Raw genomic sequence first — 15,186 nt, forward strand, 5'->3', positions numbered from 1 at the left:
GCGGCGGATGTTTAACCCACTACTTTAAGGAAGTTAATGCTCGATACTTCAGTCAACATTACGTTGCTCAGTCGTACAGACTGTGCACGCAGATTCTCCCGATGAACGATGCAGTGCCATACAATCAACTTACTTGGATCAAGGTCAAGGAGATTAATTTCTTTCTTGATTAGAGCAACTCATCCCTTTTGAGATTCAACCATAGCAGGGGCACCATCAGTAGTAAGACCATTTAAGTTTTCAAATGACAACTGAAGCCCATGTGGAGACATATGCATCATACACACGACTTTTTTTTGAAACCTCAACGCGCTGGGCCGTGGGTTCCCCACCCTTGCACTAGAGGGTGGTGTTCTGCTAGTCAGATCCAGAACAATCATACCCTAAACAATACAGAGGAAACTCCTCCATAAGATACATGAAGGCCACATGGGAACGGAGAAATGTAAGATCAGAGCCAGATTAGTGGTGTACTGGATAGGCATCTACAAAGACATCAAAAGAATGGTGACTACATGCAATGTATGCCAGTAATTACAGAAGTACACAGCAGAAAGAGTAGATGATAGCTACCAAAATACTGCCCAGACCATGGAAACTGCAGGAGCCAATTTATTCACACACAATCTCATAGATGCAGACTACTACTCAAAAGTTGCCTTTTACCCAAAAGTTGAAAGATTTGTGAGCTACAACAATCAATTCAGCAGTACAAGTTCTGTTTGTTGAGCAATGTGTGTCAATCAAACCCAATTCGTCTCCAGAGAATTTAAGGGATTTGTTGAACACTTTGGGTTCAACATCACTTCATCACTACATCGCCCAAAGGAAGACAGGTTTATCGAAAGACACATCCAGACAGTCAAGAGAATTATCAAAAAATGCCAAGAGATAAAGGAAAACCCAAGCCCTCCCTTATTCTCACCTCATCTACACCTCTCAATGCTGACAGGAAATTGTCTGTAGGGCTGCTGAATGGAAGGAAGTATAAGAAAACTCTACCAAGCAAGACACTTGCTCCTGGAGTAAGACAACAACTCACTGATGCACAGGTAGAAAAGGGTCAATGCTTCAACAAGCATGCTAAATCCCTGCCTGAATTGTTGAAAGGATCCAATCATGAAAACCTAGAAACCAGCATAAGTTCCTGGTGAAGCCAAGACTTCAAGGCCATACATCATTGAGACTGAACCATTAAACAAATGAGAAGGAACAGAGTTCATATTTAACATACACCTGGAGGCGGAAAAGCAGAAAAGATCAAAAACGCCACCAGCAACATCACTAACCAGCAAGAAAATATCAACAGTATAACAAGCAGGGATCTCACTCACTGCCAATTTAAGGGACATCTCACACACTGTCATTGTCCTCATCCCATCCATGGGACCACTCATCATCCACACATGCCAGGCATACTTATCACCTGGCCTGGCAGGCAACCTGCTTATACTCTTTCAATCCCTATTTATGCAGGACAAGCTGGCACACAATGAGGGAGAGATCACAGACCAGTCGAGAAAAGCCTGAAATCAAGGTCCTTGAAAGTAGAGGCATCCAGCTGGCCAACCGGTCCTGTGCTGATGGCGAGGTCGGCGGTGCTCTACCAAGGTGAGGGTCCAGCAGTGCAACATCCATCAGACAACCATGCCATGAGCAATGTGTCCTCTTTCACAGGCCACTGCCACGCACTTATTATCTCTCCTTGCTTCCGTAGGTACATCTGGGAAACAGTCAACAGAGTTCACGACCCAAGGCCTCTAATCAAGCCCTGAAGAAACCTCTGAAGAGAAATCTGAAGGCACCCTCCCTGAAGTCCCATCACAGCGCTCACCCACACCATCCAGCACAGAGACACACACCCCAGTGGGACCTAGCTTTGCAGTAGCCTCAGCATCACAATCTGGTGAGCACAACACACTGTCAGATCCGCAGCAGGTGGAGGTAGAGACTTCCTAGGTCTCCGGCACTCGGAAGACTGCTGGAGGCCAGAACCTTGCTGAGTCCGGAGTTAGATGATGGGCCTCTGGACTCGATCATGTCACAGTCACTGGAGCTACAACGGCAAGCTCGGGAATATCAAGAAGGCATGTCCGCTGTACTCCTCAGATTGCAAGGCACGATGGAGGACTCCGTCAGCCTTCAGGCTGAGGTGATATCGCTGGCATTGCAATGCACCGAGGTCAATACTGGTAGGATGGCGGCCACTCTGGAGACGTTGGTCCAGGATGTCACTCCTGCACTGCTGCGCAGACTCATCTCCATCGCTGATGCCATAGTTGGCCTCCAGCAGGGTGTACGTGAGATGGGTACAGGGCAGTTCGATCTCACTCCAGCTATCCCCACTCCTCAAAAAGTCAACCAGGGGTGCTTGGGCACCCATAGGGAGGGGCAATCAGCTGTACCCTGCCAGGGCCATACAACCAGGTGACTCCGGGAGTGTATGGCTTATCTGAATCCCCTGTTTTTGTAACCTCAGCCGTTCCAGCTCCACAGACCGAGGAGGGTGCGATTGCCACACAACCGGTCCCTGAAAGCAGGCGAGGGTCCGGCAGCAGACGCCCACCAAGGTCATTACAGACAGGGCACAGCAGTCAGCAGGCTGCCTCCATCTCCGCTGTGGATGCCCAGGGGGCACCAAGAAGTAGCTGGAGGATTAGGAAGGTTAAGAAGCTGTAATTGTTTTATTAGATTATACTTCAGAGTCATTGTTGTGTGTGCTCTGTCCCAAGGCAGGTCCTTGGCTCATTGTCTATTCATGCTGAGCTGCTTTTGTCAGTGGTAGTTTTGCCTTGCCTTTCGCTCATGGGGCAGGGCGAGGAGGCAGCAGATCCCAAGTCTACCTCAGCTGTAATGGGAATTGAATATGTGCTGTTGGCGTTATTCTGAATTACTTGCTAGCCATCTAGTCAACTGAGCTAACTAGAGGCCCACAAACCAACTCCACCTGGTATTCCCAGGTGGTCTCTTATCCAAGCATAAACCAGGTTGAGTCTGCTTAACTTACGAGATCAGACATTTTCAGCCTAGTATGGCCATAGGCAGCACACCGCCTGGGCACGGGTGTTAATCACTTGTACATACTGTTCAGTATTGTCAATAAACTCCCAAAAATGTCTCCCTGCCTATAGCTCCTTGTTCTGATGAGCAGTGTTCATGTCAGGCATATGTGAAACCTTTTTGCACAAGATAAAGGGAGGTGCCTCAGTCCAATGCCTCTTCCTCTGCTTTGTGCAGCCTTCAGACCAAAGTGTTGGTCCGGCCTCACACTCCCTGAACACATCACTGATGCCTGCCCCTCAACAGTGCTTGTCATTGCTACCAGAATGTAATGGGGAGGTGTCATAGAGTTCCGTCATTGCGTGTGTGTGCTCTCAGCACCTTTTAAGGTGGGGCTGGCCCCCATCTCGTCAGCATCTGTGACCAATGACGCTGTGCTCCTGAAGGGATCATGGAGTGAAGTCAGAAAACAGATCAGATGCTACTAATGGTTCATGGCTACATTTCTATGATATAACCCTGATCACAGAGTGCACGTGAGCTTCCCTCAGCCAGACAGGAGTCAGGCACGCTTAGGTGCTAAGTGAAGATCTATGGAGTATCCTCACTGCATACTGTCATCATCTTCCTGCAATCGAGAGACTATTAGGGCCTCCACTGCATCTCCATGACAGAAGCATTGTCAGAGGGTATAGGTGCTGCCATCTGCCAGACTGGAGTCAAATGTTCACAGATGCGATGTGAGGATCTATGGTGTGTCTTCACTGCACGTCATCATCATCACCCTTCACAAATCTGGCAGCTATGAGGGCCTCCCAAGCACACCTGCCTCGTCTAGCTGTTGTGAGGGCCTCATCCCCATCATTGTCACCTTCGAGGACCTCCTCACCCTCATCGGAGGAAACCTCCAGCTCCTCCATCTCCTCCTCAGCCAGCACCTCTCCCCAATGCAGTACCAGGTTGTAAAGGGTGTGACAGGCGACGACAATGCATGATACCCTCTGTGGACTGTATTGCTGGCCTCCACCAGACTGGTCCTGGCACCGGAAACTTATTTTCAGCATCCCGATGGTTTGCTCCACCAAGTTGCGAACTACAGCATGAGCCTTGTTATACCTTCACTCTGCTGCAGTCTGAGGCCGCTGCACTGGTGTCATTAGTCACGGCCTCTGCAGGTAGCCCTTATCCTCGAGGAGCCTTCCCTGCCATTTCTTCGGATCCTGGAAGATGTCAGGGATCTGTGACTGACTGAGAATGTAGAAGTCGTGAACACGCCCTGGAAACCAAGAGCCAACCTGCAGGATCCGTTTGTGGTGGTCGCACACCAGCTGCAAATTCAGTGAATGGAATCCCTTGCGGTTGACATAGATGACCATGTGTTGCGATGGAGATCTGAGCAGTGAGTGCAGTTGATCACACCCTGCACCTGTGGGGAAACCCGAGATCTGGGCAAATCCAATCGCTCCTGGCTGTCCTGGTCTTGGGAAAAAAGCACAAAGTTGTGTGCCCTCGCAAAGATGGCATCTGTGACTTCATGGATGCATTTGTGGGTGGAGGCTTGTGATATCCCACAGAAGTCACCTGTGGAGCCTGAAAGGAGCCAATGACGTAGAAATGGAGCACTGTGGTCACTTTCACAGCCACTGGCAGTGGATGCCCTCCATGTCTCCGTGATGCCAAATCCTACAGCAGGTGGCAGATATGACCAACCAGTTACCTAGGCATACGCAGTCTTTGGTGGCACTGGTTCTCGGTCTTTTGCAGGAATGAAAGGTGGGGTCTATAGACCCTGGTCTAGCTAGGTGCTGACCAGCAACGGCTCGCTGTGGCTCTTCAGTGGTGTATGCCGGAGCCCCAGCCACCCCTTCTTCCTGAGGGTGCTGCTCCTCCCCCTACGCAGCCATGTGCCTTAGTCACTCTCTTCTCTGTCATTTCCACCCTCTGTAAGCCACAAGGCATACAGCTAGGTCACCAGGCTCCATGATCCTGATGTGCTCCTCGTGCAGGATGAAAGAGAGACACATGTGGGGTGGGATAGCATGGGCGTACTAAGGACTTCTCTTGGTTAAGTCTGAAGGCCCATTAACACATTGCAGAGAACACTGGCCACCACCTGGATGGCCAGAGATTAGTGCACTGCATGGTTGCCCAAAACCCCACCCACCTCCACCCGATCGACCGATTGGCGACAGATTTACCCACTGGACTGCATGCTGTGCTCTCAGCTCAGGCATTCTCCTAACCCACACTGCAAGGCTGCACTGTTAGCTTGAACCATGGGGAGACTGGGATGATGACATTGGAAGGGGCTGTAAGCACCTCCAGCAGTGACTGTTTCATGGCCAGTTTTAGCAAAGAGATTGTAGGCATGAACGTGTGAAGGCAGTTTATTCTGCAGATCTCTGGAAAATCTCTATGGATCTTGTTTGCGAACCTCAGATTTAATCCTTGCAGTCCAGGCATTATTCTGGTAAATCTAAGCTGCACTCCCTCCAAGGTTAATACATGCTTCCTAAGGTGTGGTGTCTAGAACTGCTTAGAGTACTCCAGATGTGGCCTAATCAGGGATTTATATAATGGGAATTGAAGCATGATTTCTATCCCCTTGTATTATGGTATTCTGCATATAAAGGTCAGCATTCTAAAAGACTTTTTTGATTACTCATGTTAAATGACATTTTAATCATCTGGGTACTTGGACAACCACACCATGCTCTCCCCCTCCCTTTGGGTTTCCATTGTTTCTAGATTTTCACCACTTAGAAACTATCCAGTTCTATTTATTTAGGTCCAAAGGGTTGACTTCATATCTGCCTATATTAAAATCCATTTATCACAATTTTGCCTATTCACAATCTATTAATATCTCTGCAATTTTGCACCTCCATCTTCAATGCTTACATGCCATCTAACTTTGTGTCATCAACAAATTTGGTTATGTAGCTCTCTAGATCATCTAAATAATTAATAAATATGAAGAAGCCCTAACACAGACCCTTGCATACCCCGTCGGTCACATCCTGCCAATTAAGAGTACTTATCAATTACTCCTCTCCCTGTCTCCTGCCACTCAGTCAATGTCCTAACCAGATTAGTTTAACTTTAATTTCATGAGCTTCAAATTTAACAGTCTCTGATGCGGAACTTTATCAAACACCTTCTGGAACTCCATACAAATAACATCCATAGAATTTCCTCTCTCCGTGACTTCAATTACTTTTTCAAAAAATTTTATCTGGTTCATCAGATATGGCCTATCCATTAAAAACTCATGCTGGCTATCTCCAACCAGCTGAAAGTTTTCAAGGTGTTCAGTTGCTCTGTACTAGAACTCTAGTAATTTCTCAACAACAGATGTTAGGATAATTAAACTATAATTCCTTGCCCTCCCTCTCTCACCTTTCATAATTAGTGGAGCCACAGCACAATTTTCTAATTTAAAGAGAACAGCTCCTGAACTGAGAGATCAGATTAGAACAGATCTCATTTTCAACTAATATATCTCTACCTATATCAGTTAGCTTGAATTATAGCCTTTATAAGGTAGAAGTTGTTTATAGTCTGGAAACTCTGTCTGTTTTGAAATACAGTGCTCACTGAAAGCTAAATGAGCAAAGTTGCATTCACATTTCTCCCATTAATTTATAGACATAACATTAACCAGAATTTGGTCATTAGAATAACAAGAAAATGTATTTAATTTAATAAATCTACATTGTATATTGTGATAATAGTTATATTCTCTGATAACTAAATTTGATAAATTTTATTTTTCTACAATCTTAAACTATCTGCAGATTTCATGTTCATCTAATAATGTCAGCTGTTCTGGATAAATGATATGAGTAAAGGAGCTATGATGTTACTGTTGACAATAATTCAATGACAAATGTATTACTGTGTGATGTCCAATGTTAGAAGGAACTTTTAAAAATATTTTGCTGTGAAAAGCCACTGTGGAAGCTAGTACAAAATTTCTGTAGGTGATCTTAAAAATTATAACAGACCTTACTAAATACTACTAGTGGCACCACAGTTAGTGTAGCTTGCCAAGCACAAGCACATATCTAATGGAGAAGCATACCAAACGTAGGCACATATACCATCCCGGATGCTTCTAAGAATATTGAAACAATTTTCCCTAAAGTTCTGAAGAGTTACTATTTGATTTCCCATGGCACTACTCGTGAGCAATCTCTTTATAAAACTGTGTCGCTTCATGCAAGTGTCTATCTTTTGTCCCTAACTCTCTCATTCCAGTGCCTATTTTTTGTCTCCAACTCTCTTTCTGAACAACACTGAATATCAGTTAGCTTAAATTATAGTCTTTATAAAGGTAGAAGTTGTTTCCACTCTCCAAGTTTTTCTTTGTACGGCTTTCAAAACACTTTTTTTTTTCCCTTTTTCTCCATTTTTTTCTCACTTTGTCTCTTTCTATAAATCTCCCATGGGCTGTCTCACCTATCTTCTGTACGTCTCTTACTATCTTTGTATACCTCTCATACGTTCTTGCTCTATGTGCACTTACAGAGATCTTTGACACTCCGACAAAAAATAACGGTGTTTACATATTTCTGGTGGGGATCTTCAGCATGGGTCTGACAAACCAAACCAAAACTTTGAAATTAAATCTTTTCTCTTTACAACTGTTAATGGACCTTGTGTGTATCCAACATTTTCTATTTTTATTTTGGATCTCCAACACATTTTTTCTTTAAACCTCTACTCGATTAAGGTCGCCCAATTCACAAACTGTTTATCTTCCACCTTCAAGATAAATTGCCAGTAGTCCGATGGAAAAACTGGCATTTTGCATCCAGCAACTGCAAGGAAATTACTTTGGAAATATATTTGGCAGGTCAGCAAGTGGTTTTACTGTAACAGAACCTTCCCAGTCTTGGATGCTGATCTCAAGAGAACCAACCTATAAGTTCAATTGGCTCCAGGATGGAATTTTGAATTACTTTGGAGCTCTGAAATCAAGGAAGATGTCAGACCATGCTCCTAGAATGTATCAGCCATGGTTCAGTTGATAGTGCTTTCTGCTGCTGAGTCAGGAAATTGAGGTTGAGCATATAATCTGACTGATATTTGAGCACAGTACAGAAAGAGTGCTGCACGCTTGGAGGTGCCATTTTTCAGATGAAGTGTTAAGGCCCCATCTTCCCTCTCAGGTGGATATAAAAGAGCACATGGTTCTGTTTTGACAAACAGCATGGGATTTGACCCCATTGTTCAATATTGATTCCTCAACCAACATCACTTAAGCAGATTATTTGGTCATCACCTTATTAGTGTTTGTACACCCATGCGGTGCACAATTTGGCTGCTCTGTTTTCTATATTGCATTAGTGACTATACTTCAAATATGCTTAATTAGCTGTAGCCCCCGTGGTCATGAAAAATGCTATATACATGCAAGTTCTTCTTTCTTTTAGAATGAAAGTTGTTCATTGACAGGCTCATGATCTATTTCCTCAGGGCTGTTGGAAGCACAATAAGGTTTGATTTCCTGAGTTTGCTATTTATAGTGAAATTCATAGATGTGAATATAAATAGCTTATATATGATTTTGCTCAAAGTCAGCGGCGGAAATATTGTGTATGATTTCACACAAATGGAAAAGTACATTATGTGGAATCCATTTTACACAAGAAGCATTTCTGCACATTCCAAAAGATTTGTTTTCCTTTCCAAATAATTAGATTATGACTCAGCTACTTCCTCTCATTTTAAAAGGGTGACTGTCTTCACAGGAAGACATATCAACGCCTTTAATAAAAAAATGGAGGAGAACCATAAGACTTAGGAGCAAAAGTAGAAGTTAGACTCATTTATCACCATAACTTTACACAGAAGTGATGATTTTCTGAACCACATATTTGCAAACAAATAAAAATGGACTTATCATGCACTAATGAAGACTTTGCCCCTTTTAACTTGCAGAAAATAACTTCCGCTGAGATCACACAAGTAAGGCAAAACTGAAAATTGCAGAGTGCTTTGTATTTAAGAATTAACTTATGTTTCTTTCAGCAGAAGTAATAAAAAATAAACTGAGAAAGGAAGTACATTTTTGAAACTTAGAATAGATGAGTCAACAGAAGGATATGACACTTGCAATGAAACGAATCATTACAAAAAAGGCATTTAATAAGAAGAGCCAAAAATGTTTTACTCATTCGCCACCCCCAAAAGAGTCTCTGGCAGCCAAGAAGTTGGAAACTCCTACTGCCAAGTGAAAATGAAAACCTCTATTCTAGAAGTGACTTAAGGTGGTTTCTCTAATCAAATTAAAATCCAAATGTGCATTCAAAGGTAACAGACTACTCTGCAGCTGTATGCAAATGACATGAAATGAGGAAAAACGCCAACAAAAGAAGCTCTGCTGCTTCTGCCCTACAGTAAGAATTAAAGGGAGACAGAAACAAAGAAATGTTAACAGTCATCCCAGTACGTACACGCAACGTCTCCAAAAAAGGCCGTTCTTTTTTAAAAAAAGAAAAAGAAAAGTACACTCAGAACACGAGTCCCCGAAATTAGGACTTTTGGGGAAATTCCCTAAATAGCTATGTCAGCTAAAATTAATCTTATCTTTGGCAATTACTCATTTGCGTATTTTTTTGCATGCTCCGTTACAGAACGTTAAAGGTGGCACTTGATGCTGCTGGAAATTCTTAACCTGTGAAAAGTGAACAGGCAGACAGATTGACACAAGCAGAACAAGTATAAAGCGGACGGGAAAGGGAGAAGCGGCGCCTTCCCGCTCACTTCTCGCGCTTAATTACGCGAGACCTTCGATAGCCCCCCAGAGCAGAAGTTTCCAAATGTCCTTTAAATTATCATGACACGTCCGTCCCTCTTGCAATTATTATTTGAAAGTTCTGAATTGAAGTAGTTGCAACAGTTAACTTTGAAAAGGACCGCCGATACCCACAGAGGCAAGAGTTTTAGTTGCTTGTCAGAGAATCAGAAACTTGATGCATTTTCACCTAATTTGCACAAAACGTTCATGTCACAACATCAGCTTTGTGTTTCTCGGCCGCCCGCACTGCCTGAAATGGCGTGGGCGGGCACTTTAAATCTGGGTTTTAATTAAATTACTGGGAGGGGATATAATGTATTTGTAAATATGACAAAGATTATTGAAACGATGGAAATTGCACAACATATTTATACACCAAATATCAAACAATACATGTATAAATGACTTGTATAAACATTTAAACTTAATTTTAATATTTTTTTTAAACTCGGAAAGTGAATGATAAATCGCCCTCAAAATATTCTTTGCTGTTAAATGTTTAAGGCAAGCCATATTATTGACCAAGTTTACAATCCGGTTTGGGGAAACTCTCCCACTTGACCAGGAAGGTAGATGTACCCTCCCTGCCTTGTTTTATTGGTGCTATTTCAATAAATGTCTGCCGGCTACGCCAGAGGAAGTGCAGTATTTCTGTGGGTGGGACTGGTGAACATTTGATGTTTTCGCACCTGACTGACCGCACGACACAGTTAGTTTTCCACCAGAATGCGTGAGTACACTCGAATCTAAATCGCTCTCGTTTGGCTCCATTCTCAACCAAATCCCAGGTTGACGATAGGAAACTTTTAGACTGGGACATTTACAAATAACCCAGATAACACCGGACACATATTAAATACCTGCCGTTAGCTTTCTCCCCCTCCCCCAGAATTGGCATAAGCAATGTGTATGGATGCAATTCCAACGCCATTATTAAAGTTCAATGGCAGCTTGTTTTTTCCCCCTCACCTGACCACGTTGGGATGCTCAAAGGACTCCAGTTGCCTCAGTACAGCCACCTCCCGGATGGTGGAGAGAGGCATCCCTTCTTCCCCGGTCTGAACTCGCACTTTCTTCAGAGCCACGAAGCGACCTTCGTTGTCCCTGTCTCTGGCCTTGTAAACCTTGCCGTACGCCCCTTCCCCGATCTCGGCCACCGGCTCATAGCGGTCAGAAAAACTGGCCTCTTTCCCCTCCATAGTCCCAACCTCGGATCCCCGCGCTGTCTCTCACACATAGACGGAAACAAGTTTGGATATTCGGGCCAATCACATCTGGAAAGCCAAAAAACATAATGAATAAACAAAACTGCCAGTATATAAAAAAATGAAAATGTATGGGCAACTGCTAATGAGGGTGTTAAATAAACTTTTTCTTTTTAAAAAGAAAAGGAAAGCAAGTCAGCCGAGTTGACAGAAAGTTAATGATTCCAGTCATGAGGACGACGCTGTACCATTAAAAGTTGTGCAGCGATGCCTGGAAAGCTCGGTTTCCCACTAGAAGACATCAATAAAACGGATGTCCAGCTGCCCCTCGGTGAATGGAAAACAGCCTGAACGCCGGCTCACTCCCCCCGGGTAAGCGGGTTCAGGCTCCCTCTCCCCTGGCTGGCAGCCTGAGAGCGGCTCCCGCTCACTGCAGCGGCCCGATCGGGATCCCAGCTTTCCAAAGCATGCGCACAGCGACCACCTTCAACACGTGCTGCTGAAAAAAAGATTGTGTACAAAACAAATAGTTCAAACTAACAGGCAGTCAGAGAGCCGCCTGCTTAAACAAATAATCTCCCGAAGCAGCTCTGATCAAACTTCCAATAATAGTCTATTACTTTCCGTCAGTCACTTGGACTTCAATTTCAATTGTGGGGGCGCGGAGGACGAGAAGGAGAGAAGAGGAGGAGGGGGGTCATCGATTAGCCTCTGAATCCCTCCGTTTCCCACAGGATTTCCCTCCCACATCCACTGTACCCGGGGAGGAGGGGGAAAGACAGCGCCGCGCCCACCACTTTCCGCAGCTCTAGTATACAGAAACGGGTACAGCCGTACAGGCTTTCGTTTCTTTTCAAATCTCGATCTGTCACCGAGACTGACAGCCAGCTCCTCAATGCCAGCAGCTGAGGGCTCTTGGCAACGTTTGTGGGACTCTGCGAAACAAGGCAAATGCTTAAATCAGGTGAACAATCCATTTATCAGCAATCAACTTCGGCTCCATTCCATTTGCTACCAAGAGCATTTTATGTGAGACTCAAGATCCCACGCTCGAGACACGATGCAGCTTTAGATATATATTATATATAATGTGTATAAATATTTAACAATCCGTCCAAGATCGAGGACTTATTTAACCAAAACAATGTACCTGTTTATAAATATATATTCAAAGATCGCCCGCTTGGACGCAGTTTCGGTTATTAAAACTATGGTCAAGCTAAAGCCCTGCACTTATTTTTTTTAAAAAAACACCCTCAGCAGTGTGGGGCGGACAGCCCTGATCGCTACAAACTGGGCCACACAGGTAGATGTTCCACACTTTGCAGCGTGTAAACGAGGATATCCATCGTCGAGGATTGGGGTGGGGAGGAGGTGGTGAATTGCAATTCGTGGCAAAAACGAAAAAAAGGTCGGCGCAAACCATATAATCTGCAAAACTCGTCAAGCCAACATATATTGCCAATCAGAGCAGTGTGTACATATATCTGGAGGCTGGGCGTGGAGTTTTCCCCTCACCCCCACCCTTTGCCTCTTTCTCTTTTTATCCAGAGGATTTGTTCCCCCTCCCCGCCTCTAGCCCTTGTCAGAGAAAAAGAGAGAGCAGAGAGCAGCGGTGCTGCCTTTTCTTTCCCACGACGCCTGAATGTGACCCCCCTTCAGCAGTTGACACAGAGCATCAACATTTCCGCATTCCTCAAACAACAAAGGCGAAACGCCGCCTGGCCTTTTTCTCTTCCCAACTCACTCATTCACTCTCTCTCTCTCTCGCACTCTCAGCTCAATGAACCTTTCGTTTCTCACTGTCAAGTTCCAGCAGCCGAAAGGAAAAGAAACTTAAGACTACACAACGCAAGATAAGCTTCCTTCCCCACCCCCTCCTCTCCCCGCCACCAACCAACAACACACTTTCTCCTCATTAAGAAAAAAACACGAAAAACTCCAATCTTGCTTCCTGGATCACAACATGCTAACGGTTCAGTTTAGTTAACTTTGGAAAAGTTAAACCAGTTAAAACCTTGGCTGCTGTCCCGCTGGATTCCGACCCTTTTGTTTCATACGCTTGCAAAAGTGTTGGAATTGAACAATATAATCGTGATCGTGAACTTGCAAAGTATAATGCGAACAACATTCATAAGTGATAAAGTTCACGATACATACGTACCGTATATCCTGTTACTTCCAACTCATTTTGCCCTTGCCAACGTTGCCAGCAACGGATTTTGCTCCTTTGCCCCCGAAAGTGATGTGAAAGTAACCAGTTTATACCCTACGCAAATAATCAGTAAACAGGGCAGAACTGAACCAACAGCACAACGTTTACTTTCTCCAAACCAACACGTCCAAAGGGTCTGTCATACAGTAGCTCTTTTACCCACAATACTTAAAGGGAAATAGATCACGTTGCAGAATATCAGCAGCAAACTATAATTATAAAAAATATAGATTTAACTTACAGTGGAAGAAAGATTGAGCATTTTCTAAGTTCAAACACTACAGCTCATTACTCAATTTACATGAGCATTCAAATCTTTAAGGTTATTGAGGCCAAACTGCACTAATCAAGTGGGGCCAGAGGGGGGTAAAACATCAATACCTGCATTGAAAACCTAGAATTTGTTTAAAAATTGCTCCATTCCAGGAAACGTGAATCGGTTTATTTCTCCGGAAAAAAACTTCAAAGATTGCTCATTTATGTGTCATGATGATTTATATGTGTATATGTACATATATAAAATCAGAAACAAGATTCCAGCCTGACCTTATCGCTGCAGTTACAGTATTCAAAATAATCTACACTCCAGAGATCAATTTAATCCGCACCTTTTTTTCTGAAAAGACACATTCGTAATTGGCACGTTAAGATAGTATTGTGGCTGGAGGGGTCTTTTTTGGTAAGTCTTTGGTCCAGATTTCCTGTTTATAGTTTACAACAATGTTGAAATGAAAAGTGAGAGGAGGAAAATGAATAGTGCACGTCTGTGGCAATGTGTAGAAAAACCTAAATGGTAAAACACTTAAAAGCTTGTGTCGTTTTTACTTTCCTGAAATCACGCAAAACAGTTTGAAATGTTGTTTTAGAAGTTTGTAGGAATTAATCAATTGTTATTTCTTTAAAGACCCTAGGCAAATGTATAATAGTTGAATTGTTGACATCAGTTGTAAATAGCATATATAAACTGCAAAGCACTATTTTTCAAAATAAGCTTGGGGGGGTGGGGGGCATAATCATTTTGTGAAAGTGGGAGTCTCTCGTTGATTTAACATTGAGTTGAAGATTTAGTAAATACATTCATCTGATACAAAATACAAAATTAACACATGAATGTGCAAGGTTACTGGGATAAGGCAGGGGAGTGGGACTAGGTGGAATGCTCTTTCAGAGAGTCACTGCAGACTGGATGAGTTGAATGGCCTCCTTCTGCACTGTAAAGATACTGTGATACATGTATCTGTTTATGTTTTTATTAAGAACATTAACATTTATGTTACATTCAAACCTAAGTATCACATAATCTCAATATCAATATTAGTTGGTTATTTATTTCCACTGCCTTATATTACATTAAAGTATTTCATAACCAGAACTAAAAATATACATAAAATATATAAATTTAATTTTTTTGAGTTCTTAAGCTTTTTCGATTTCTGAAAGCTGTTGTGATGTTATGTGATTTGCAAAATAGAAAAAGCTTACTCATAATTTTAAGACATCACTACACTGTTTGTTACAAAGAGATCACATTTAACACAACAATATTTTTCTATATTTAAAACATGATCTAAAGATTCTATGAAAAATACCTTTTTAAATGTGTTTCATCTAAAACTTTTGATGAAGAATCCAAAGTTATTGATAAAGTGTAGTTCCTGTATTGATGCAACTGACCTTTCCTCCTCTTTCTCCACACCCCCTTCTGCCCCACAAAGATCCTGGCAGGTTCCCAGGGGCAAAGAGCAGAGGTCAGTGACATTTCTACACAAGCCTCACATTATTGATATTAATGCTTATAGGAGCAAATATATTTTTAAAAAAGATCTGATTTGGAAAGTAATTTTACATTCGTAGAGTTGATAGACTTTGTGGAACATAGCAGCATTAAAAATCAATAATGGGAGCTTCCATTATTTATACAAGATAGAATGACAAACATGTATTAAATTGGTTTAATAATT

General features: G+C 43.0%; 1 protein-coding gene across 3 annotated transcripts in view; it reads right to left on the minus strand.

Moving 5' to 3' along the window:
• cdk6 (cyclin-dependent kinase 6) overlaps positions 1–13,364 on the minus strand; it is a 315,746-nt gene extending 302,382 nt beyond the window's left edge. The window contains exons 1-2 of one of the 3 annotated variants that reach the window (XM_041183679.1): positions 13,175–13,364; positions 10,775–11,079 (exon numbers count right to left, since the gene is read on the minus strand). In XM_041183679.1, coding sequence (XP_041039613.1) covers positions 10,775–11,004 — 230 coding nt within the window. In that variant the 5' untranslated portion in view covers positions 11,005–11,079; positions 13,175–13,364. Of the gene's footprint in view, positions 1–10,774; positions 11,080–11,258; positions 11,482–11,551; positions 11,801–13,174 lie in introns of those variants that run through there. The other 2 variants (XM_041183681.1, XM_041183678.1) reach the window with 2 other exon arrangements.
• Between the last annotated feature and the right edge of the window lie 1,822 nt (positions 13,365–15,186).

The sequence above is a fragment of the Carcharodon carcharias genome, chromosome 3 (assembly GCF_017639515.1).
Source record: "Carcharodon carcharias isolate sCarCar2 chromosome 3, sCarCar2.pri, whole genome shotgun sequence".
NCBI lineage: Eukaryota > Metazoa > Chordata > Chondrichthyes > Lamniformes > Lamnidae > Carcharodon > Carcharodon carcharias.